The sequence below is a fragment of the Ictidomys tridecemlineatus genome, chromosome 5 (genome assembly GCF_052094955.1).
Source record: "Ictidomys tridecemlineatus isolate mIctTri1 chromosome 5, mIctTri1.hap1, whole genome shotgun sequence".
In the NCBI taxonomy this organism is placed as follows: Eukaryota; Metazoa; Chordata; class Mammalia; order Rodentia; family Sciuridae; genus Ictidomys; species Ictidomys tridecemlineatus.
In genome coordinates this window covers 134,988,262-135,015,283 of record NC_135481.1, presented here as the reverse complement: position 1 = coordinate 135,015,283, position 27,022 = coordinate 134,988,262, and the positions used below count along the sequence as shown (strand labels likewise).

Genomic DNA, 27,022 nt, shown 5'->3' with positions numbered 1-27,022 from the left:
GAAAAGCAGAGCCACGCACTTAAAAAAACACATTCAGGCAAATTAGAATTTAAAGACAAGTACAATGCTTGTCATCCAGCACCCTGTCCTGCCTCCTGCACATGCCCTGGTATACAAAGGACTGAGAATGTCTGAAGTGTACAAAGGGCTATGAGTTTTTACAGGCCAGTGAGATTTTCTGAATCTCTCAGGAACACTAGTTGGGTTTATACACATCTGAGTCACGCCCTAGTGAAGAATCAATTTTATGACTAAGAGATTTCCTATGAACGTCAATGGCTACTTTTGCTTCACAAAAACAAAAACAAAACAAACAAAAAAAAAAATAACAGTATTAAGGCAATCTTCTTAGCTGAAGGGCTCTTCAACCCAAAACTTTTATACCCCCACAAGGAGTACTAAAACCATCCAAGGAAGGCAAATCTCAGGAGCTTTCTGGACAAACACAATCCAGGGATAAGGGGTTCAATGTGCAAAGTCTTTTATTTAAAATTCTGAAAAGTTAAAGACTTATGACCACCTCAGTATGTGCCATTCCCATTATAAGGAGGAATGACAGTTTCAAACTCGTGCAGAGCTGCATTTTCATTTACAGAACTCTGTAGGCACTTTAGAAGTGAAGCTTGGCTTCAAAATACAAACACTGGGGGCTTTGGCTCAACCTTTTAATATAAAAATTCACTGATGTACAAAAATGTGAAAGTGTGACAATGACAACATATGAAATTCTGTGATTGAAAGTCCCCTTGAGTGCACTCTAGTGCACACACACCCGCCCAAAGAGATTCTGGCGTGGAAACATAAACTAATGTAAACCAGGGCTACTGAGAAGCGCCAACATGTGTGTTCTCCATTCCACCAATCACAGACCAACAGCTACTCCAAACTTTCAGTAACAAAAAGTACGGCATCTTCCCAGGAACAGCAAGGCAGACTTCTTACTCACGATGGACCAGCACGAATAAACCCAGCAAAAAAAGTACTGCATACTACAAAATAAAGACAGAAACACAAGTCAGAGATGCTTTCAAAAGTTCTAAAGTTCTCAGAATCAATTAATAAACTAGACTTTTTGGCCATGATATATTTAAACTATTATTTTTTCATGTTTCAACTATAATCCACTTAAAGTTTCCAAAATTAAGCAAAAGATCACTGTTTAGAGGCTTTAACCCAGGACCTCATGCATTCTAGGTGCATAAACTCTACCACTGAGTTACACCCTCAGCTTGAAGTCACTTTTTTTTTTTTTTGGTGGTACTGAGGCTTGAACCCAGGGTGGGCACTATGCTATTGAGCTACATCCCCAGTCCTTTTTATTTTGAGATAGGGTCTTGCTAAGTTGCCCGGGCTGGCCTGGAACTTGTGATCCTCCTGCCTCAGCCTCCAGAGTAGCTGGGATTACAGGCATGCACCACAATACCAGGCCCAAGATCACATTTCTAATGAAACATATGGTATAATTTCTCACCTTAAATTTAGGATAGTCATTCATGAGGATCGTCACAATTCCAATATAAGGAACAAATCTAAAATAAACAAAAACATGATCATCACAGAATTTCCTAAGCAAAGCAGCTGTTATCATTTACCAAACACCCATATCTTTCAGAGAAAACTAATTTTCAGTTCACAAAAATCCTTTATATATATTATTCTATTTATTCCTTCCAATAGCTCATGATAGGGAAGTTAGGAATATAACCATTTTATAGATGAGGAAACAGCTGATCATGCCCAAGGCACATAGCTTCCTTGTGGTGAAACCACTACTAGATCTGAGAGGTCTTAGATCTCTAGTTGGTAATTCTGATACAGGGTGTGTCCTCACAAGCTTTAGGGAGCTGTCAACCTAGTTGGGGAGACAAGGCAAACACAGCCAGAATATTACAAGGTATTTCATGTTAAGTGGCCACAAAGTAAATGTAAGAGCTCTTATATAGATGTACTTAGAATTTCACTGCCCTCTTATTTGAACCACCTGTAATTTGGGTTTGGCCCTCTTAATCCTGAAATTTAAAACAGTTTAAAACACCATACAGAACAAACTAATCTCAGCCTCCATCTTTCTTTACATCTCTACAGCATTTGATCTTGATGACCACAACTTGTCTTGAAATCCCTCCTCCTTGGATATTTTTTATCTATCTGTAACAAATTTGTTTCTCCACCTCCCTCTGCTATCATACAGAAGAAAGCCAAAGCTTTCTTTGTACACTTTGTAACAGCCCACAGATTATTCAAGGCACGGACACCTTCGCACCTTCATCCCATGCCAAAGGCAGCCGAAACAGAAATTATCTCCCATGTAACACTTCCACCATCAAAACCTAAGGTAAATTTCAAGAATGGACATTTTGTCTTTGGTGTATTTCACTTCCTAATTCCGGTGGCGTGGGAGGCTGAAACAGGAGGATCACAAGTTCAAAGCCAGCCACAGAAACTTAGAGACCTTATCTCTAAATTTAAAAAAATATAAAAAGGGCTGGGGATGTGGCTCAGTGGTTAAGTGCCCCTGGCTTCAATCCATGTTTTAAAAAAAACCCACAAAAATACAAACAAAAATGTCCCTTACTCCTGTCTCCTCTCCTCACCCTTTTCCTGTTCTCTCTTCCCACAAACTTCCCTTCTACATACATTGGTGTTTCTTAAAACTTAGACCTCCTTTGTCACAATCATTTGAATGACTTGTTAAAAATGCATATTCTTGCCAGGCACAGTGGCACATGCCTATAATCCCAGCAGCTTTGGAGGCTGAGGCAGGAGGATCATTGAGTTTAAAGCCAGCCTCAGCAAAAGTGAGGCACTAAGCAACCCAGTGAAACCCTGTCTCTAATAAAATACAAAATAGGGCTGGGATGTAGTTCAGTGGCTGAGTGCCTGAGTTCAATCCCTGGTAACCCCCGCCTCCACCCCCAAAATGCATATTCTTCAATCTTCCCCAGATTTATTGGGTTAGGAAATCTCTGAAAGATGAGCTCCAAATGATGTTCTTGCTTCAAAAAGTCTAGCTCTAGTGTGAGGTGCACAGCACAGGTATGTGGTGAAAAGAATATCAACTCTTGGGGCCTTATGTCTTAGTTTCAACTCCTGGGTCCTTCAAGAGCTGAAAAGTGACAGTCTCTATAGAATGGTATTGCTAAGCTCTAGGAGGGAAGATAGAGGCTGTCTATATTGTTTTATACATATTTTTAAAATTGCAATACATGTCTTGTCATTTTTAACCCTTCATAAAAGCAATCACTTTCAGTGAAGGTAAATCATCTAATTTAAGGACATAATGGCAAATGCCTCACAGTAAAATGCAGATTAAGACCTATAAAAACATCTGTTTTCTATAAAACATCAAGCTAATTCTGATCTGATGACCAGCAGCCATTCTCATAGGTAGAAGCTTTCTTCTGTTATCTCCACACAATGGTATATATGCCCAAAGAAAAACAACCACAGACCACAATTTGCTTAGGAGAAATTCATAGAAACTTTTTTGGTGTTGTTGTTGTTGGCTTTTCCTTGTCCAATATAGGTTAAAATGAAAGCAACCTCATCTTTTTTTTTTTTTAATATTTATTTTTTAGTTGTAGTGGGACACAATACCTTTATTTATTTATTGTTTTATGTGGTACTGGGGGATTGAACCCAGGGCCTCGAATGGGCTAGGGGAATGCTGAGCCACCACCCCGGCCCCAAAAGCAACTTCATCTTTAGGGGTAATATAAGAAAAACATATGGCAAGCCAAACCAAAGAGTTAATTACTTGTACCACTCCTTCCTGCCATAGACAGAGATAGCAGAATTAATAATTAAGTATATAAAGCGGTATCATCAATTATCTTAAAGGCATCAATCGTACTTTTTCCCTATTCTGCTCAGGTAAACTCATATATTAAAGGAGAGTTGATGATAAGCAGAACAAGGTTTAAAGTAAATAAAATAAATACCATTCACAAGGCCAAATCCAATAGCAGCCTTCGCCAAGTTAACACCTAAATGGTAGAGTATGGTTGAACACATTTCCCTGGGAACTCTTGGGATCAAAGGTGCTATTCAGAAATAGCCTCTTTGGCTGATGTTTTTTTGGGGAAAAATGATTAAAAAGAAAAGATCAAACAGTAAAGGAGATAAGCTCCCCAACCCTGAAAAAAAAAAATTAAGAGGAGAACCCAGAACAATTTTGTCAAATATTGAAAGGGATCTTAAGGAAGTTTGGACCCCAGCAGCCAACTAAGAGAATATGCAATTATCCAAAATGGATCATTTTGTTTCTAGAATGACCTGTGACTTGTTTCAAATAAAAATACATTTTAAAAGACTTATTTATAAAACTGATTTCAGTCAACAGAGAGCTCAGACACTCTGCTCCTTATATCTTATATCTATATATTTTAAATTTTGGCTTAACATGTAACACTGGTACATTTTTTCAACATTTTTCAAATCAAGGGAGTTAGCATTTCCATTTCTTTATCATTGCTTTGTTTGGAAACTTCAAGCTTCTCAATTATAGTTCTTCCTTATATTTTTGTTCTTTTCTTTTCATTATTAATACTTCTATTTCCTGATCTTCTGCCAGGCTTTTAGCCTTTTCTCTTGTTGCTCTTTGAAAAAGAGGTCCTCTTGTGTTTTTCAACTTCCTGAATTTAGAAAGAATCACCCCTACTAAATGCTTAATGGGGCCAATATCAGTTTCATTTTCTAAAATTGTTTTTACTATATGTTACAAGATGAATGAACCCTAAAAATTAGGACAAGTGAAAGAAGCCAGACATAAAAGACTAAAAATGGTATGGTTCTGTTATATGAAACACCCAGAACAGGCAAATCCACAGAGACACAAAGTAGATTAGTGGTTGTCAAGGGCTGCAGGGAAGGAGAGGATGGGAAGTGACTGCTAATGAGCATGGAGTTTTATTTTGGAATTGATGGAAATGCTTTGGAATTAGTGGCGATAGTTTCACAACCCTGTGAATAAAATAAAATCCACTAAATTGGACACTTTAAAATGGTGAATTTTATATCCCACTATATGAAAATTCTATTTCAATAAAAAATTTTTTCTTAGATAATTTTGATTTGGGGCTTTAGGCCCCAGTGTACAACTGTTCAAAAAAATCAAAACATTTTTTAAAATGCCTAAAGGGATGTTTGTACCACAGTCACAAACTTGTCTGCAGAAAAACTCTATTGTCAAGGTTTGGCATAGCCTGACTTATCAGCTTAGTGTTTTATAAATACAATTTCCACAAGAGAAGGTGATAAATTACATTACATGTCAAAGTAAGTGGTGGTATAATCAATGGAAAGTGAATTTGTACAGTCAAGAGTCTGTCCTCCTGCTGTTCATGTACCGTATGTTTATACTTCATAGAAATTTACTTAATACAGAGAGTAAAAGACTATTACTTTCTTTTCTTTTCCCTCCCCCCCCTTCCTTCCTTCGTTCCTTCTCCCTCCCCCCTCCCTTTTTTGTGGTACTAGTGTTTGAAACCAGGGACATTCTACCACTGAGCTACAGCCCCAGTTCTTTTTATTATTTGGCAGGGTCTTACTAAGTTGCTGAGGGTCTTGCCAAGTTGTCAAGGCTGGCCTCAAACTTGTGATCTTCCTGCCTCAGCCTTCTGAGTCACTGGGATTACAGGCATGTGCCACCACAGCTGGCTGCACTGTTTAATTAAAAGCCACCAAAACATTGTATATTTTTAAAGGTGGCAGTATAGAAATATTGGTATGTATAGTTTGGGATTTTTCAAAACTTCTTCAGAAAGACAAGTTACTTCAGTGAAAGTCTGGCTTCCCTAACATTTTAGAACATGGTATCTTTTATTCAGCAAAGGGCCAGAGTGAGAATACATAGCTGTAATAAATACTTTAGAATCAAGACCCACATAAAGGGAGACACATGTAGGAGCACACATAAAAGTATGGCAAAATTTGCTGAAAGACTTTAACATATACATGTTTTATCCAATAGTTCCACTGATTGGAATTACTGGGATTACAGTAATCCCAGCATCTTGGGAAGGTGAGGCAGGAGGGTTTCAAGTTAAAAAACTACCCTTAGTAACTTAGCGAGGCTCTAGGCAACCCTGTCTCTAAATAATATACAAAAAGGGCTGTGGATGTGCCTTGGTGGTTAAGCGCCCTGGGTTCAATCCTCAGTACAAAAAAAAAAAGATTGCTTGGGCAGAGGCACTGAGATATATATAACAAGGATGTTCACTATAACATTGTTCACAATTAAACAAAAAACTATATTAAAAATAGAAGCAAAAAACTAGATACAGTCAGAATATCTAAATAACAGGAGAATGACTAAATAATAGTATGATCTATTAATCTATCCATATAGTAAAATAACAGCTTTGCAAATGATGATACACAAATAAATGATTTGTGAATATATCTGGGTGAAAATGGGTTATAAAATAGTTGTTTCTCCATACATGTGTTAATGTATCTAGAAACATATCTATTAATGTCTGCATCTTTATCTCTATATATAAAGACTTAAAAGAACTTAAACCAAAAGGCTAACAATAAATACTTATAGAAGGACAGTAAAGTGACTTTGCTTTTTGATGACTGGTATTTCCTTATGTATCTACATCTATCTGTTTTTTTGCAATTAAAGGGAAAACAAAAATACTAAAAGGGGTTGACAAGTCTGAATAATATTAGGGGCATCTTTGGAATTGTGGGAGATAGGTACTATTATTTCTTGAAGCACTGATGACTTAATTTGGATTTGTCTGTCATAATAAATGAAATTCTCCTAAAGCAGGGGTACAAGTACATGCACACCAGCTCTGAAGGTTCTAATCTGATCTCTTTGGCTCAAAAAACAGCATCTCTCATACTATAACTGAGGCAACTTTCACTTGTAACCGGCACTTCGGTCTGTATAGTACAATTTTTCATCGTGGTGGTCTGCTTATCAGTGTAATAACTCTGGATTCACACAGTCTATTATAGGTCAGAAGGACCACAGATTGTGAGAGCATTAAGAGTGCCATGAAGCACTGAAATAGTGAGAACCAGTAACCACCCTGTTCAGCAATGTTATGCCAGTAATTCTGGTGTGATGGTTAAGAGGGTAGGCCCTGGAGCTACCAGCCACTTACTACTATCAGTGTGATTTTTGATAAGTAACCTAATTCCTGTGAGTTTCCTCATCTGTAGAATGGGAATATTAGGGTTGTTCCAAGGTTAAAATGAGATAATACCTATAAAGCATTCACAATCAGTCTCTGATAAACAGTAAACCCTAATGAAGGTGAGTTATTGTTAATACTATTAATAACATTAAGGTAGTTAACAATTCCATACGTCTTTATACCAGTAACTTACAATTCCTGTTCTCCACTGATCTTTCTCCTGATAAAATCTGAAATAAACAGGCTTAATATAATTTTTAAATTTCATATTACCTCATCAATTTCAAGACTAGAAATAAAACAGTATGGAATACATGGACATGATAAAATTAATTTAGATGAACACTTTTAAGTTGTTGACTCAGTAAATTCCTAAGAAATTATTTCAGGAAGCAGGATTAATACTGTTCCAAATCCTCACAGCCTTACCCAATACAGACAACAGAGCATTAAAAAAGCACCCAATATTTCTTTTTTTAAAAATTTTTTTTAAAATTTTTTTTAGTTGTCAATAGACTTTTATTTTATTTATTTATATGTGGTGCTGAGAATCGAATCCAGTGCCTCACACATGCTAGGCAAGCGCTTTACCGCTGAACCACAACCTCAGCCCCGCACCTGATATTTCTTGAGCAAACTGAATAAATATGAATTTTTAAATTGTCACATCCAATTCACTATCTCTTTTATTGTACCCAAGTTCATCCCCTCTGGAGGAGCAGACCTGAAAATATGGGTAAATTTTAAGAAGCACACTTTTCAAATGACACAAATATGATATGGTGAAACCAGGGCCAAAATGCTTTGTATTCAGTTGCAAATGATCAGATAATATGATTGAGAGGGCCATGTTTCAAGTGACATAAAATTTCAAGACGTTCCCCTCTATACTTACCCTCTGGCTCTCCCCACAACATCTTTTTTCTCTAGCCAGTGTTGTCCTTGTTTATAGAGGCCTCGGTCATCAACAGCATTATTATCTCCTTTGGTCAAAAACTTGATATGCCCATTTTGCCTTGAAAGAGTAAGGTAAAATCAAGTCATTACATACCTCTTCATGGCATGTGAAAGCACAAAATATGCTCTTGTTAACCCAAAATTCCTGTGGCACTGGGGTACTTTATCAAAATTCCTAGCATTAAAATAACTCTTTAACTAAAAAATATAATTTAAACTGTGTTTAAAATAAAGATTAAAAACAAACAAAAAGTTCAAATTTTTTTTTTTAGAGAGAGAGACTTTTTAAAAAATATTTATTTTTTAGTTTTTGGTGGACACAACATCTTTATGTTATTTTTATGTGGTGCTGAGGATCGAACCCAGCGTCCCGCATGTGCCAGGCGAGCGCGCCACCGCTTGAGCTACATCCCCAGCCTCAAAAAGTTCAAATTTAGGAGCTGAAATACTATGCAAGCATTAAAATTAAAAACAAAGTTGTAGAAGAATATTTAATGGCACTGGAAGATCATACAAATTTTACAAACTGAAAGAAAGGTTACAAAACATCATGTACATACTGGGGAATGAAACTGACCAACTTATGTTATGTGCATATATGAATATGCAACAACAAATTCCACTGTTATGTATAATAAAAATGTACCAATTTTAAAAATAACATACAGAATCCATCTCATTTTTAAATTTTTAAAAAATTATATGTGTGTGTATGTGTATAGATAGATAGATAGATATTTAGTTGTAAGTGGGCACAACACCTTTATTTTATTTATTTATATGGGATGCTAAGGATTGAAATCAGTGCTTCACACATTGCTAGGCAAGTGCTCTACTGCTGAGCCACAACCTCAGCCCCAGAATCATCTAATTTTTACATTAAAATACATACAATCAATTTTTTAGAAATATTAACTGAGTAAAGCAATACATTAAATTACCCTCAGATGTAACTGACAAACAGAATGACCTAGTTACTTCAAATAATTTGCAAGAAACAAAGAAAGTTGAAGAAAACCTCTAGATGAATTAAGACTATAAAAACACATCAACCTATTTAGCCAAGGACTTTATTTGAATCCAGATTCAAATAAACTGTTAAACTTATGACCTATTTGGGAATTTGAACAAAGATTAGAAACAATGATGTAAGCAATTACTGTTCTTTTTTTTAAAAGTGTAACTGAGATAGAATAGAATGAATAAAGAGGTAGAAAGGAGACAAAAGAAAACAGAGACTGTAGCTGTAAATCTAAAAGCCCCATGATCAGACTTTACTCCCCAGACCTGATTTTTCCTCTAGGACTATTACTCCCTAATTTCTGAGAAATCTATAAATCTTAGAGTTACTATAAATTTACTCATGTATGAAAATTAGCTAATTTTGATTAAAGCTCTATTAAGTGCATGTTATGTGTTTTCAGATTAGATAAAACAAAGGGAGATTCTGGCGGGGCGGGGGAGACCAGGGATTGAACTCAGGAGCACTCAACCAATGAGCCACATCCCCAGCCCTATTCTGTATTTTATTTAGAGACAGGGTTTCACTGAGTTGCTTAGTGCCTTCATTTTGCTGAGGCTGGCTTTGAACTTGTGATCCTCCTGCCTCAGCCTCTGAAGCCGCTGGGATTACAGGTGTGTGCCACAGCACCCGGCAAAGGAGATGTATTTTAAGAAACCTTTAAAACAGGCACATTCCAAATGTTACGTAGATAGAAGAGACAAGTAAAGATCCTGGAAAACCAGACCACCATAAATATCATGTAATTCATGACCAAAGAGCTGAGTTTGGCAGAATGACCTTGTTACCAAACACCTACCCACTCTCCCGCAGAAGAGATGGGGATGTAGTTCAGTGGTACAGTGCTTGCCTAGCATGCATGAGGCCCTGGGTTCAATCCTAGTATCACACACAAGAACAATAAAAAAGAAGTACCCAAGGGCTGGGATTGTGGCTCAGCAGTAGAGCGCTCATCTAGCACTTGTGAGGCCCTGGGTTCAATCCTCAGCACCATGTAAAAATAAATAAATAAAATAAAGGTATTGTGTCCAACTACTTCTATTAAAAAAAAAAAAAAAAAAAGAAGTACCCAAGACCCCCAAAGCATTTTTAACTCTTCAGATGGTGGTCTTCATTCAGAATGTATCTTCAGCTTTCACTTTCTAATGAAGCTTTTTTATGGTATCAGGGATTGAACCGAGGGATGACTACCACTGAGCTACATTCCCAGACCTTTTTATTTTTTATTTTGAGAGAAGGTCTTGCTAAGTTACTGAAGCTGGCCTCAAACTTATGATACTACTATCTTAGCCTCCTGGGTCCCTGGGATTACAAGTGTACGCCATGATGCCTGGTTCTAATAAAACTATACTCTGCTAAAATCCAAATCTGTGACATGTTGACATGTCATGTACCTGGATGATCCCCATAGAGATCTCCTTTGCCTCTGGAGAAAACTCTTCAGAACCCTTTATGGTGACATAACCACACTAATTGTTAAGTTTTATAAAAGTTTAGTAGTAAAGCTTGGTAGATACTTACTGAAATGCTTATACATGACATGATATGATATCAGAGATTTGATTCAAAATAATATAGGAGAGGGGGAAGAGGAGAGAATGTAGATGGGGCAGAATTGGTTCCACATTAATTATTACTGGGAATGGTGATAGATACATGGGGTTTATAATACTCTTCTGTGCGTGTTAGAAAATTTCCAAATTCAAAAAACATAATATAAAAAAGTGTATTAAACAATATATAAAATAACATACATAAAGGCATAAACAGTGGCTATCTATGACTTTCTGTAGATTACCATTCTTTTTTTCTTTCTCTAACCAACATATATTACTTTACTAGAAAAAGAAGCTAACTTTAAAGAAAAAACACCCCAATTCTTTTTTCTTTTTAAGAGAGAGGTGAGAGAGAGAGAGAGAATTTTTGATATTTATTTTTCAGTTTTGGGCAGACACAACATCTTTCCTTGTATGTGGTGCTGAGAATCGAACCCCGGCCCCACACATGCCAGGCGAGCACGCTACCACTTGAGCCACATCCTCAGCCCCCACCTCAATTCTTCATGCTAGGATATACAGGAATAGAATCGTGCTTGATCAGAAACTGCTAATTTAATTCTACTAGAGAACTATGAGGCTGATAGTAATTTAAATTTTTAACTAAAAGCAAAGCATATTTTATAGTCCAGTCTAAAATTAATTCAAGTATTTGAACTAACCACTATACTAGAAAAGAAAATTAGCTTCAAATTTCTACTGACTAATATTCACTTTAATTCTAAGTCAGAAACTGCTTCACTAGACACTAAATCTGCAGATGAAACTAAATTGGGAGGTGTTGCAAACACCAAAGACAGTTAAGTGCAAACTTCACATCAAAAATGGTATTCCAGTAATAAAAAAATGCAAATATATACAGAGAAAAGTAACCTGTAGCTTACAATTCAGTAAGTGAAAGAATGTCTGAGAAATCTTGGAGGGTAAAAGAGGGTAGGTAACAGAGGGAGCTGGCTGCTATAGTCCAAGTCAGGAGCATCAGGAAGAAAGAATCAGTTCAACCAGGAAAACACATCAACTGCACAGATGCTGAAAAGTGAAATCAGATATGAAAACAAAACAAAACAAAACAAAAAAAAAAACAGGAAATGGGAAACTGCATGGAAGGAAGGAAATGCTACTGATCTGGGCTACTTCCAAAGACTTGATGTGTCAGCAAAACAATCAGATACAACCAATTTTCCTCTACTAGCCTGTAATCAGGAGAGATCACAATAAGTTTTTTTTTAAAAAAAGCATAGCTATCCATCTGTTTAATGGTGGAAAAATATTCTCTGGTGGTGAACAGCTCTTATTAGACCTATTAAGACATACTCTAGCACTTCACAATTCATTGACTCAAAATAGTGATTGGAGGAACATTTATATAGGTACTCCTCCCCTGCTAACACAGGGACCAAATATGTAATATGATCTACCACCAAGGAGCTCAAAAGCATTAAAATTTAATTCATTCATCAAATACTGTGACACTAGGAAGAAATAACCACTTCAAAGATGAGAAAAAAATAAGACCCCAAAAGCCAATTAGGGGCAGAATAACGAATCTGTATACAAGAGAAAACAAAACAAAACTAAGGGCTCAAATCAGTCATCCCAATGGCCAAATTTCCCCTTTGAAATAATTAACTGGTCTCATGCCAGTGTTCAATATTATCATATTATAATACTTCTTAAAGACTGAACTTACTAAATATATACATTTGGTTGTCAACTGACCTCACATTTAAGTACAATGTTAACACTATTAAACCAAATAATAACTGCCAACACCAAAAGGAAAAAAAAAAAAAAAACCCAATGATTCCAACAGGTGTTTTCATTATCCCAAAAGAAAAGAAGAAACTGAAAACTTCTGAAAATTAATAGAATCTGTTACCTAAACAAGATGGTAACTTGGGGGTATCTCATGAATATAAAATAAAGCACCCAAAACCCCTGATTATAAGTGCCATACACCTTAAAATTTTCAGAATTCTGTTAAAAATTATTCTAAAATTTAAGGAATTTGTAATTAACATATTATCTGTCAATAAATCTGTCCTGAAACAAGATGAACTTTAAAAAATATATATTATTTATTTACTTATAGATTTATTTTTTGTTTATTTTGCAGTACTAGGGGTTGAACCCAGAGACCCTTTACTGTTGAGCAAAATCCTATTTCATTTTATTTTGAGAGCCCTTTCTATTTTGAAACAGGGTCTTGTAAAGCAGCCCAGGCTGTCCTCAAACTTGCCATCCTCCTGCCTCAGCCTCCTAAGTCACTGAGATGACAGGAGTGCACCACCCCACCCAGCTGTAAAACCTTTAGAATCATGTCAGGATGGATGCGGGGCATAACATCTAGGGAAAAAATTTCACTCTGTGTCTCAACCGCCTTATCTGTAATATAAAGAGCTAACATTGAGCATGGTGGCATAGGTCTGAAAATCCAACAATTTGGGAAGCTGAGGCAGGAGGACCTCAAGTTTAAGGCCAGCCTCAGCAACTCAGCAAGACCCTGTCTCAATATAAAAAGGGCTGGGATGTAGCTCAGGGTAAAGTGCCACTGGGTTTAATGCCCAATATCAAACAAACAAAAAGAATCTAAAGGTTTTATAAGTATCTTTTCTGGTTCTAAAATGTTACAATTCTATATTTAAAGAAATAGTTCATACTTCAGAAACTTTATTTTGAATTTTAAAAGTTGATGAATTTATTCTAACTTATTTGAAATGTATGTTATAGTTACATTGTCTTATAGTTCTTTTTTTTTAAGATTAGAACTGCTTTATTCCATTATATCATAAGAATTTATATAGGATCAATTTTTTATCATGATTATGGTAGTTATATCCATGCTTACTAATTGACAGGGAAGTAGAGAAGAACCAAGAAAAACCTCTGGAAAAATCAAGGAAATAAATTAACTAACAAATAACTACTTCAAGTTTTCCAAATGTTCAAATCCTCAGATGTTCATAAAAATGGACTGGGCCCAGTGGTTTCTTGTTCTATCATAATTGTTTTGCTATCAAAACTAAAGACTAAAAATAATAATAATAATAATTAAAACACTAATAAATGTTTAAAAACAGGAAAGAGCAGGGCATGGTGGCACATGCCTATAATCCTGGCAATTCAGGAGGCTGAGACAGAAGGATTGCATGTTCAAGGCCAGTCTCAACAACTCAGCATAGCCCTAAGCAATTTATTGAGACCTTATCTCAAAATAAAAAATAAAAAGGTCTGGGGATGTAGTTCAGGGATCAAGTACCCTCCCCATTCAATCCCCAGTCTCCCAAACAAACAAACAAACAAACAACAACAAAAACCGAGAAAGACATAATGTATACCTACTTTTCATGAATCTTTAAGACTCGGTGAACTATAGGAATTTCTCTTCCTTCTATTCTAAAAACAACAATTTCTCCCACTCGTATGGGATCTTCAACTCTATTTGTTAGAAAGAGAAGATCTCCTCTATGAAATGCAGGTTCCATGCTGCCGCTGGGAGAGAAAGAAAAAGCATGAGGTTAAATTTACTTTTTAAATTAGATATTCAACACTAAGTCAAAAGTATCAACCTTTTACTATACACAACACTTTAAGAACTATCTCTTGGGGCTGGGGATGTGGCTCAAGTGGTAGTGTGCTCGCCTAGCATGCATGAGGCACTGGATTCGATTCTCAGCACCATGTAAAAATAAAAAATATAAAGATATTGTGACCATCTAAAACTAAAAAATAAATATTAAAAAAGAACTATCTCACCAAAATGCATATTTTTCTTAAAATACATTTTAAGAAACATTAAAAACTTTGCTGTACATTAAAATCACAGGGATCTTTAAAAAAAAAAAAAAAAAGATGCCTGCTTCCCATTCTCAGACTTTCTGATTTTGGCATATGACCTAGGCATATGACTTTGGCATGGCCTGAACTAATAAAGAATTTTTAAATTATTAGTCTTTACTAACTAGTTCCATTTCAAGCATTTCTATTCAAAGGAGCTTAAGTCTTGAAAAGGGCAGTGTTGCTAATTCCTTAACCTTTTAAAATTTCAAATGACAAACAGGATATAAAAGAATGAACTTTAAAATACTGCCCTTATACCCACCTCATCTGAAAACACTAAACATATTCAAATATTCAAATGAGAACGGATCATCTTCTTTTGCCTTTTATAAAGATAGAGACCAAGATGACCTTATGGGCTCAACCCATCATGGAGAAAAACAGCTCATCAAGTCAAAGAACTGTCAGCTACAGAGATAACACTGTTACCAATTTACTTATTTATTTATTTTTAAAAGAGAAACAAGAAAAAAAAAAAAGGTGATTATGGCCGAGATTTTTACTTAATTCTATGGTAAAAAGTAAGAAAATTCTACAGAACACAGTCTTAACTCTCACGTGTTTTACCTTACACCATGTACTGATAAAGTCCTTAGATATTTCACTAATTAATAATCCTCATCTCTATGAAAAAATAGCACATCAGTATAATTTCAGGACACAAGCTTCAGTTTTTAATTTCAATAGTTCTGAAGTAAGACTAAAATAGGCAAAAAATAAAATTCAAAATAGGAATATCATTGAACATAATGATGCATGCTTTTAATTCCAGCGACTTTAGAGGCTGAGGCTGGAAGACCACAAGTTTGAGACCAGCCTGGGCCACTAAGCAAGACTCTGTGTCAAAAATAAAAAAATAAAAAGGGCTAGATATGTAGCTCAGTGGTAGAGCACTCCTAAATTCAACAACTAGTACCAGGGATAGTGGGCAGGAATAACTTCAAAGTACAAACATTTTTGTTTGAAGAATTCAGTTCCTCTAAACAAGGGAATAATGGAAGTGATTCCCAAACTTTACTGCACATTGGAATGACCTAGAGAACTTTAAAAAACAAAACAAAACAAAACAAAAAAACCCATGTCCAAGTCAAACACTAAACCATTTATACCAGAATGCTTGGAAATGGGAGGTAAGTATCATTTTTCAGATCCCACCGATTCCAATGCATAGCAAAATTTGGAAACCACTAAGAACATGGGTTTTTGTACGTTTGTTATTAAAGCTCTTGTTCAGGTTCCTTGAGGGGCAGTGAGTTCTCTTCTTCGGCAAATATCCAGTCAGAAGGAATGCGTGTCTGGTGAAAACATTAGAGAAGATATTCTAGACACAAAAATTTCAAGTTTCACTTTGATTAATTTTTAAAATTAGTGACGCTTTTTCTTCAAATAAAACCTTACCTGAAAAAGTATATAAATAAAACCGATAAAATTTGAGCTGCTCTGGTTGAATAGCTTGTCTTTATTGGGCCCTTATATACAAAGTGCTATTCTAAGTCTTTTTAAAGCAATTCTTTAAAACAGCTTTATGATATAGGTACTATAATTATTCCAACTTACAGATAGGAAGGCTGATGCTTATAAAAGTCCAAGAAGTTATACATCAATAAAATGAGAAGGGTGAGATTTGATTTAAAGAAATCCCATATAATCAACTCTTGCTAAGCTAAACAGCCTCTGAGCCACTCTAGAATTTTAAGCAGGGAGTACCATAATTATATTTACATTAAAGAAAAATAATCTCAGAAGTTATAGAGTATACAGAAGACACACAAATATTTTTAAATTAATAAGCAAACTGGAAAAATGATAAGACAGATTGGGAGAACAACTTTCTAGGTTATTATTATAATTGAATGCTTAGTTGTTACTGTAATTGAACACTTGGTAACTATTAAAAGTATCACTTAAAACTCTTAGTAGTGGGCTGGGATTGTGGCTCAGCAATAGAGTGCTCAGTAGAGCACTCTCCTCGCACAGGCGGGACCTGGATTTGATCCTCAGCACCATATAAAAATAAAGGCATTGTGTTGTGTCCATCTACACCTAAAAAATAAATATTTAAAAAAAAAAACTCTTTTTAGCTGGGCATAATGGCACAAGCCTGTAGCCCCAGCTACGTGGAAGGCTGAGGCTGGAGGAACTCAAGTTCCAGACCCTGGGTTCGATTTCCAATAACACAATAAAAACAAAAAACCCCACTTCTTTGTAAAAATGAATATAGGCAAATAATGAGAAAAAAATAGACATTTTTAGATAAAGGATGCACATAGACAATTACCTCAATTATATTAAAAATATACATAAAAAGACTAAAAAGTTAACAGTTAATTATATCTCAGAATTATGAGTGACAGTTCCATCTAATTTTTTGTATGTTTTCAACATTTCCTATAATAAAAATATATTAACATTTTTCCTGATTATAAAAGCATTTTTTTAAAGGTCAGTACAACAGCCCAGGCAGGAAATGACAACAACCTAAAATAGAAAAACAGCAGGGAGAACAACTATAAAATGATAGAGGGAAAATAACAAATTTGGTGCCCAATTAGATATGGCAGAAGGAAGAATCAACAATGACTCCTAGGTTTAACACTGGCAACTGAACAGATGGCAGTGTTAGTCGCAGAAATGAGAGAGTAGTTTTGAGAAAAGGAGATGTATTTCAAATTTATTTGTAGAGATTTAAATGCCTGGTCAATATCCAAATAGAGATGTCCAAATATGGGGTGAAAACAAGAGTCTAGACTTCAGTGAAGCAAGCTGGGTGAGAAACAGACTTAGGAATTCAGGTATATACAGCAATGAAAATATATGAAAGTATGAAGTGAGAGGATCATTTAAACTTTCATTATTATTTTTTGTAGTGCTGGGGATGGAATTCAGTCCTTTGTTCATTCTAGGCAACTGCTCTACTACTGAGCTACATTCCTAGTCCAAGAGGACCATTAAAGAATTAAACTGGGGGGGAGGAGGAGAGAAGGAAAAAAAAGTTCATTGGATTAGACAAAGGGGAACGAAGGGAAGAGAGCGGGGATGGGAACAGGAAAGACAGTAGAAGGAATCAGACATAACTTTCTTATGTCCATATATGAATACATGACCAGTGTAACTTCACCTCATGTACAACCACTAGAATGGGAAATTATACTTCATGTATGTATGATATGTCAAAATACATTCTACTGTCATGTATAACTAAAAAGAACAAATAAAATATTTTCTTGAATAATTAAACAGGGGAAAGCTTTATTTTTATTCTTGTAGTACTGGGATTGAACCCAGGAGTACTCCACTACTGAGCCCACATCTCCAGTCCTTTTTATTATTTATTTATAGAGAGAGAGAGAGAGAGAGAGAGAGAGAGAGAGAGAGAGAGAGAGAGAGAGAGAATTTTAATATTTATTTTTTAGTGAGAATCGAACCCAGGCTGCACGCATGCCAGGCGAGCACGCTACCACTTAGCCACATCCCCAGCCCAGTCCTTTTTATTTTTTGAGACAGGGTCTCACTAACTTGCTCAGGCTGGCCCCAAACTTGAGATCCTCCTGCCTTAGTCTCCAGAGGCACTGCGATTATAGGCGTGTGCCATGGTGCCAAGTTGGGGAAAACTTCTTTTTTTTTTTTTTAAATTTTAATATTTATTTATTTATATTCTCGGCAGACACAACATCTTTGTTTGTATGTGGTGCTGAGGATTGAACCCGGGCTGCTCACATGCCAGACGAGCGTGCTACCACTTGAGCCACATCCCCAGCCCAGGGAAAACTTCTTAAACATTAAATAAATCATTAGCAAACCTTACTATTATCTGATTTAACTATACTTTTAAATTTATTATATCAATCATGATAAATTTTATTTTTTAATTAACACATTCAATTGTACATATTTACAGGGTGTCATGTTTTGACATGGGTATATATTGTATAATGTTCAAATTAGGGTTAATACATCACTTCAAACATAATTTCTTATAGTGAAAACATTCAAAATTCTCTCTTTTTGCCCTTTTGAAATACAGAGTACATTATCATTATCTATGGTCATCCTAATTATGTAATGAGACACTAGAATTTATTTCTCCTAACTATAACTTAGTACCCACAGATCAGTCTTTCCCCACCTTTCACTCTCCCTTACTCTGCCTAGCCTTTGCTACCCAGAATTCTACTTTCAACTTGTATGAGAAGTTGTCTTTCTGTGCCTGGTCATTTCACATAACACAATGACCATTCAGCTCTATCCATGCAAATGGCAGGATTTCATCCTTTCGGTAGAATAGAATTCCACTGTATACATGTACCACATTTTCTTTACCATTCTTCAGTTGATGGACACACTGAAGTTGTTTCCATTTCTTCATTACCATGAACAGTGCTGCAATAAACACTGGAGTTGAAGATGTCTCTTCAACATATGATTTTATTTCTTTTGGATATATAGCCAATAGTGGGATTGCTGGATCATGTTAAAGTTCTATTTTAATTTTCTGAGCAACCATTTTTTTAGAAGGTATATAAAAAAAAAACGTTAATTTTTTTTTAAGAGAGAGTGAGAGAGGAGAGGGGGAGAGAGAGAGAGAGAGAGAGAGAATTTTTTTAATATTTATTTTTTAGTTCTCGGCGGACACAACATCTTTGTTGGTATGTGGTGCTGAGGATCGAACCCGGGCCGCACGCATGCTAGGCGAGCGCGCTACCACTTGAGCCACATCCCCAGCCCGCCGTTAATTTTTTAAAAACAGAGTTATGCTTCATAAAGGAAAACATTAGGTTCTGAATATTACCTGAAATTTTAGTTAATAAAATAATATGGTAGTGTCTTTATAGCCAAAGCGTCACAAAAATCCTACAAGTGGGGCTGGGGTAGAGCTCATTGTTAGAGCACTTGCCTTGCATGCATGAGGCTCTGGGTTTGATCCTCAACACTACATAAAAATAAATAAATAAAAATCCTAAAAGTGGATATGCAGTCACCCTGAGTCCTCTGAGACATATTTGGTTTCACGTAAAAATATATTCCTTGAAGTCACACAAAACCCTGACCAGGTAAACCTACCTGGCCTCCCTGTAATCATACAGATTACCTTCCTCTAGAGTTAGAGTGTAGCTCAGTGTTAAAGCTCTTATCCAGCATATATAAGTTCCTGGGTTCAATTCCCAGCATAGAAAAAAAAATTTTTAAAAATTTTTTACCTTTCTCTAATGACTACTTTCCTTCTAGTCTTGACCAAAGTCTTCTCTAATATAACCTGGTCTCTCTTAATTTATTTTCTTGATCTTAGATTGGCAAACAAAAAAGCTTATTAGTATATAAACACCCTAGCTACCTAACTGTCCAAATGTGGCTTTTAAGTACCAACTCATAAAACAAATTTTTCAGTTACAGAAGAATAGGCTACTTTCAGGATCACCAATATTTTGAGCAGGTCCTCTAGTCTAATTCCCTGTTGACTTCAGTACCCTCAGTTTAGAGGCTGATTGTCCTTAAACACCTCCACTGAAGGGAACTAAATCTGAAAGAGTCCCAGAAGAATCTCCAAAAGAAGGCTCCATTGGCCCTTTCTCTACAACTTTTCCCCAGAGTGCCAATTAGTATGGATTCTCCTTCTGTTGGTTGTTTAAATACTTTGCAAATTGAAGCTCTCTTACTGAATTCAAGGCTGGGAATTTAGGGGCACATAATTTCAGAACTGGAGAGGTCTTCTGTCATCATGCCCAGGTCTAACCTTCATTTCTTTTTTTAAAAAAATTTAACCTTCATTTCTTTTTTTTTAAATATATTTATTTTTTAGTTTTAGGTGGACATAATATCTTTATTCTATTTTTATGTGGTGCTGAGGGTCAAACCCAGTGCCTCACTCAATACCAGGCGAGCGCGCTACCACTTGAGCCACATCCCAACCCCCTTCATTTCTTTAAAAAAAAAAAAAAAAACTTAACCTTCATCTTATAGATGAGGAAACTGTGGTTTAGTGAATAAGTAAGTGACTTGCCCAAGGTTGTAGTAGCTGGACAATCAAAGAGCCAGAGATTTATACTCATATAGAGTAATACATTAAATGCTTTCCTGGCTAACAAGATTCATACATTTCTTTGGATCTCTAAAATCATAGTTGCATTTGATTAATAAGGAGAATTAAAGTACAAGTATAAGTAATCAGAGACCTAGAGCTGGGGTTGTAGCTCAATGGTAGAGAACTTGCCTAGCATGTATGAGGCACTAGGTTCAACCCTCAACACCACATAAAAATAAATCAATAAAATAAAGGTTGAAAACAAAATCAAAGACCTAGCCAGTATGGTGGCATACATCTATAATCCCAGTGACTCGGGGGGGGGGGGCGGGGGGCTGAGAAAGGAGAATCACAAATTCAAGACCATCCTCACCAACTCAGCAAGACTATATCTCAAAAAAAAAAAAAAGTGTGGGGTGCGGGGGCTGGGGATACGCCTCAGTAAAGTGCCTCTGAGTTCAATTCCTAGTACTAAAAAGTGAAAAATAAACCAGAGACCTAATGTCTTCAACCTGGAAGTATGAAAACAAAATAGTCAGGTTCATCTTGATAACGGTAATGTTAAACTGAGAGTGGTGGCATACACCTATAATCCCAGCAATTTGGGAGGCTGAGGCAGAAAGATCAGAGTTCATGGACAGCCTGAGCAACTTAGTAAGACTGCCTCAAAATAAAAAACCAAGCCAGGTGTGGCGGTGCATGTCTATAATCACAGTGGCTCCAGAGGCTGAGATAGGAGGATCATGAGTTCAAAGCCAGCCTCAGCAACGGTGAGGGGCTAAGCAACCCAGTGAGACCCTGTCTCTAAATAAAATATACAACGGGGCTGGAATGTGACTCAGTGGTTGAGGGCCCCTGAGTTCAATCCCCACTATCCCCCAAAAATAAATAAAAAACAAAAAAGGGCTAGGGATGTAGCTCAGCAGTACATGTTCCTGGGTCCAAATTCCTAGTACTGCAAAAAAGAAAAAGGGGAGGAAAAAAAAATACTGCTTTTTTAATATCAACTGTACCTCAGTAAAGTGGTTAAGAAAAAAGTGTAATGTACTATTATCTACATTATAGATAATGTTAATGATTCTATTTATTTTCTATTTGTACTCTATTATTTCCAGAAAAGATTTGAAATGATTACAAAATTAAGCCTAAAATAAGATGGAGTATAATAATTCAATTAAATAATTGAAAATTCTCCAAAAATGAGATACTAAAATAGATTTTAAAATCACTAAGAGTATAAATACAAAGATAAGAGAGTGGAAAAACAAATTTAGTATTATCTTCACCTTAGAAGATGGAATTAAATACCTCAAAATTCATACAGTCTAGTTTAGAACTGATATTTAAAGGTCAACAGAAAATAAGAAAATAATTAGTGATGCTTCTTACTGCATAAAAACTCTTTTGATTTCTAGAGATACTATAAAATATAATGAACCAACAACTAAATTATCAAAGTAAGGAATGAACGACAGAATTTCAGGAAAATAAAGTACAGTGAAATTTTCTTAAGGGATATGCCAAAAATAAAGCTCACCATAATATCCTTTTAAAAAATTGTTTTAATTTATTTATTTATTTTTATGTGGTGCTAAGGATGGAATCCAGTGCCTCCCACATGGTAGGCAAGTGCTCTGCCATTGAGCTATAGCCCCAACCCCTCCCATATTAACCTTTTATAGAAAGGTCATGGGCCCTTTAAGGTTCTGATGGAGTGCCTGAGAAGGTGAGAATTTCTCATAATTGAGAAATAGTAACTAATTTTTTTCTAGGCCTTCTTCTGGGAAAGAGTTTTTCTAAGGGACTGAGATAAAAGTTACTCAATATCTCAAATTTTTTCCAAGTAATGCCATGCAATTTCATGCCTTGAAAAGAAAAATTGTTACCTGAGCACCACTACAATTGGACTTTCACTTCCAGTTATTACCATTAACCCCTTCCAGATCATTAGTGCCGAGGAGACAATCATTCCAAAATTTAGGACTTGATAATATAGCTGTAGGAACAAAAGAGAACAAATCAGATCCACTATTATCCCCAACCAGGAAAGCAAGTAAAAGTAGTATCCACTAATTTAAAAGTTTCAAGTAGTACCCTTAGGGCAGCTGAAGTTCTGAGACATTCTTTAAAATACTATAATAATTAAACCCTGAGCATCCCAGAACAATCCTCCTCTCACCTAAAGTACCCTGCTCCATTTTGTTTACTAAAACACTAATTACACCTTTATTATATCATAATATTTTCAGAACTTTTCACATAAACTACTTCATTTGGGCTTCATAATAATTTAGCTTAAATTCAACAGCATCCACATGCACTAACAGTGATAGTAATGTAGCTTTGCTTCTGAACTTTAGAACTCAATTTTCTATAGTACTTCTTCCTTGACAACCACAAGATAGTCAACAACATTTAACCCCACTTCCTCATTTTATACTTGAGAAAACTCAAAGAGAAAAGACTTCATAGACTTCTAAGCTTATCAGACACATAGTTAAGCCTTGAAGACCAGTCTCTGTCTTACTAAATTTCCACTACTCTACAAACCTAAAGTTTTTATGACTTGAATAAGCAAATAGAACAGAAAGGCATTTCAAGTGAGCTAAGGGTGTTGGGGCAAGATTAGAAAATTGGTAAAAGTAGAGAGGATAAATGTACGCCAAGGCAAATATTTCAAGAAATGAAAGAATGGTGCTGGAAAATACTAGAGAAATCTGACAAAGCATATTAAGGTCAGATTACAAAGAATCTTAAATGTAGGACTGAAATATGGGCCTGAAAAAGCATTCACAATATAAAGTTCAAAAACAAGTTTCAAAAATATATATAATATAGGCTCATTTTTGTATTTTAAAAAATAATAATATGTGCTGTATGTGTGGCACATGCCTGTAATCCTAACTACTTCAAGGCTGAGGCAGAAGGATAACAAATTCAAGGTCAGCCTGGGCAACTCAGTGACACCGTGTATCAAAATAAAATAAAAAAAGGTCTGGGGATGTAGCTCAGATGAAGAGCACTCCTGGGTTCAATTCCCAGTACCACACACACACATGCACAAATTATTTTTACTTATTCTTATCAAGAATCTCTAGAGGTGCTGAGGTTGTGGCTCAGTGGTAGAGAGCTTGCCTAGCAAGTGCGAGGAATGGGTTCGATCCTCAGCACCACATAAAAATAATAAATAAAATAAAAATATTGTGTCCATCTACAACTAATACACGTGTGTGTGTCTATATATATAAATTTAAAAAAAAAAAAAAACAAGAATCTCTAGAGAGCTGGGGCTGTAGTTCAATGGCCCAGTGCTTGCTCGCACATGTGAGGCACTAGGTTTGATCCTCAGCACCACATAAAAATAAACAAATAAACTGGGGAGAGTGGCTGCCTCTGGGAAGAGAGACTAGGAGTCAAAGTGGAAGGGAAATACCTTCTAAAACATAGTTTCATGTTTTTAAAGTTTCTACTTTATGCAAGTATTACCTACTCAAATATAACTGCTTAAGGGTCTAGAGGTGTGGATCTGTGACAGAGCACATATTTAGCATGCACAAAGCCTAAGTTCAATCCCCAGCAACAAAAACACATACATAAATAAACTGTTTATTTTCTTAAGTCCATACTGATAGCCAGGATACAATTTTTCTGGCATTCCAATTAACATGAATAACATACTATATCAGTATAATTAACAAACATCATCCTCAAAGAATACATGGACATTTCCTAAGATACATTTGGAAATATTTGCTGTTCTCTGAATAATGGAATAGTAGGAACATATAAGTCATCTGACCAGTCTGACAAGACACCTTCCCTTCTAGTTGAGAAAATTGAGGCACAGAGAGGCTAAATGAGGTACTGATGACTGCAAAGCAACTGGCAGAAAGAGCAGCAACTAATACCATCTCTTCAAGATGGAGGCTTTCAAAAAGATAAAACCAATCTTTTTATTCAGATGACTAATTTCAGGAAGTAGAGGGGGAGATGATAAAAGGAAGAAAACAAGCTTCTGAGAAGTAACCATGGTCAACCAGGGGTAAAAAATCATGAATTCAGCTTAGTCTTCATTTTTCAACTTTCCATACAAAAAATATCATTTATAGTACCAATTTGTAAATGACAGGTTGTAGGCCCCAATCCAGAACCTCTGAGGGAGGGGTTGGGGGATTTTACAAAAACTAGGAAGTTTAGTTCCATAATCCCTTACTCAAAATCCTTGGGAGATCAGGGATGTTTTAGAACTCAGAATCAGCCAGATTTTTAAAACACAATACCTGCATGGACCACATATGCTATTCTAAGCAGGGTCTATGGCAACATCCCATAATCAAACATATTAATATTTCCTCATAAAATGAACATAAAAATACACAGTAAAACAAATAAGAAATAAAAATAGTTACACCCCTATCAAGTCAAGTATATTGTGTTGAGGAAAACTTTGTCTTCAGAAAGATTGAGACATAGAACTGTCAGAAGAGTTACTTAATAAGATACCCAATAAGATTACTTTTTTTTATTTTGAGACTGGCTTTGTTGCCCAAGCTATCCTGCTTCAGTCTCCAGAGTAGCTGGGACCACAGAAGCACTCCATCGTGCCCTCTGTAATCATTTATTTAATTTTTTTGTGCTGCTGAGGATTGAATCCAGGGCCATGCTTGAGCTAGGCAAGCGTTCTACCACAGAGCTACACCCCTATTCCAATGACGTATCTTTTAAGTGAAAAATAAATGACATAAATTTTATAATTTCCTATATCTCTGGCAAGGAACTCATTATCCCATCCATATTTAACCTTTTCCTTAGACATGTCATGCTACACTTACTATAGAATCATTATTGTGAAATTTATCAAGATCCTCCTCCTCTTCTTTTTTTTAGGGGGGTGCCAGGGATTGAACCCAGGGGTGCTTAACCACTGAATCACATCCCCAGCCCTTTTTAAAGTTTTATTTTATTTTTTATGTGGTGCTGAGGATTGAACCCAGCGCCCCGCATGTGCAAGGCAAGCGCTCTATTGCTGAGCCACAACCCCAGCCCCCCCTTTTTAAAATTTTGGTAAAGGGTCTCACAAAGTTGCATAGAACCTCACTAAATTGTTGGCTTTGAACTAGCATTCCCCCTCCACAGCCTACTAGGCCACTGAAATTATGGGCGCTGCCACCATGCCTGGCTTCTTTTTAAAAATGGTACTAGGGATGGAAACCCAGGGCCTTGCACACACTATGCATATGCTCTACAACCCCAGACCACATCCTCTTCACCTTTCATACAAAAGTTAAATGTCCCTCATTGTGTTTAACTGGTATGTTCATTAAAAGGTGCCTGTGTATAACTGCTAAGTCAATCTATGGGCAAAAACTTAGAAAGAAGCATATTATTTGCTAAAACAAATACCCTATCTAAAAAACAGTCTGAAAAGTATTATACTCTACTCCCTTTCTTTTTCCTCCTCTTTTCCTGCCAATGATCTTCACTCAAAAGTCAAACTTGGGCTGGGGATGTGGCTCAAGTGGTAGCGCGCTCGCCTGGCATGTGTGCGGCCCGGGTTCGATCCTCAGCACCACATACCAACAAAGATGTTGTGTCTGCCGAGAACTAAAAAAAAAAAAAATAGATATTAAAAAAAAAAAAAAAAGTCAAACTTATTTTTTAAAAGTAGAAAAAAAAAAGTGAAACTTACTGCCCCTCTAGTACCTGCTTTCTTTTTTTTTTATCAAAGAGAGAGTGAGAGAGGAGAGAGAGAGAGAATTTTAATATTTATTTTTCAGTCATCAGCGGATACAACATCTTTGTTTTGTGTGTGGTGCTGTGGATCGAACCCAGGCCGCACGCATGCCAGGCGAGCGCGCTACCGCTTGAGCCACATCCCCAGCCCCAGTACCTGCTTTCTTTACCACTACATCTGAATGCTTATGAATGTATATTATCAGAAAAAGGTTTTATCTGGTATTGGCAGAAATAAAGTGGCAACTACTTAAACTCATACCATTTGACCACATCAAGCTAACTATTAATAAGACATTATGGCGTGTGTAAAATAACAACCACAGAATTGAATAGCCCTATTATTGTTTTCTAAGAAGTGACTAGAACAGTATGTTCCTCAATGTTCAAGGTGAAACTAAAAACAATTTTTTGTTTGTTTTTAAAAGATTTTATTTATTTTTTTAGTTCTCAGCAGACACAACATCCTTGTTTGTATGTGGTGCTGAGGATCGAACCCAGGCCGCACGCATGCCAGGCGAGTGCGCCACTACTTGAGCCACATCCCCAGCCCCTAAAAACAATATTATTAAAACCAATGAGGTGGGTGCAGTGGCATATGCCTGTTATCCCAGCCGCTTGAAAGGCCGAGGCAGGAAGATCATAAGTTCAAAGTCAGCCACAGCAACTTAGCAGGACCCTTTATCAATATTATTTTAAAAAAAACAAAATTAAAAAAGAGCTAGGGATGTGGCTCAGTGGT

At 36.1% G+C, this 27,022-nt stretch overlaps 1 protein-coding gene across 4 annotated transcripts in view; it reads right to left on the bottom strand.

The window, feature by feature from the left end:
* Positions 1-464: 464 nt before the first annotated feature.
* Sec11a (SEC11 homolog A, signal peptidase complex subunit) overlaps positions 465-27,022 on the bottom strand; it is a 40,126-nt gene continuing 13,568 nt past the window's right edge. For 2 of the 4 annotated variants that reach the window (XM_040274777.2, XM_005320174.4), the window contains exons 2-6: positions 22,434-22,543; positions 14,031-14,180; positions 8,050-8,169; positions 1,472-1,529; positions 465-989 (exon numbers count right to left, since the gene is read on the bottom strand). In XM_040274777.2, the coding sequence (XP_040130711.1) occupies positions 939-989; positions 1,472-1,529; positions 8,050-8,169; positions 14,031-14,180; positions 22,434-22,516 (462 nt within the window). In that variant the 5' untranslated portion in view covers positions 22,517-22,543 and the 3' untranslated portion in view covers positions 465-938. Of the gene's footprint in view, positions 990-1,471; positions 1,530-8,049; positions 8,170-14,030; positions 14,181-22,433; positions 22,544-26,124; positions 26,152-27,022 lie in introns of all 4 variants that reach the window. The other 2 variants (XM_040274775.2, XM_078051144.1) reach the window with 2 other exon arrangements.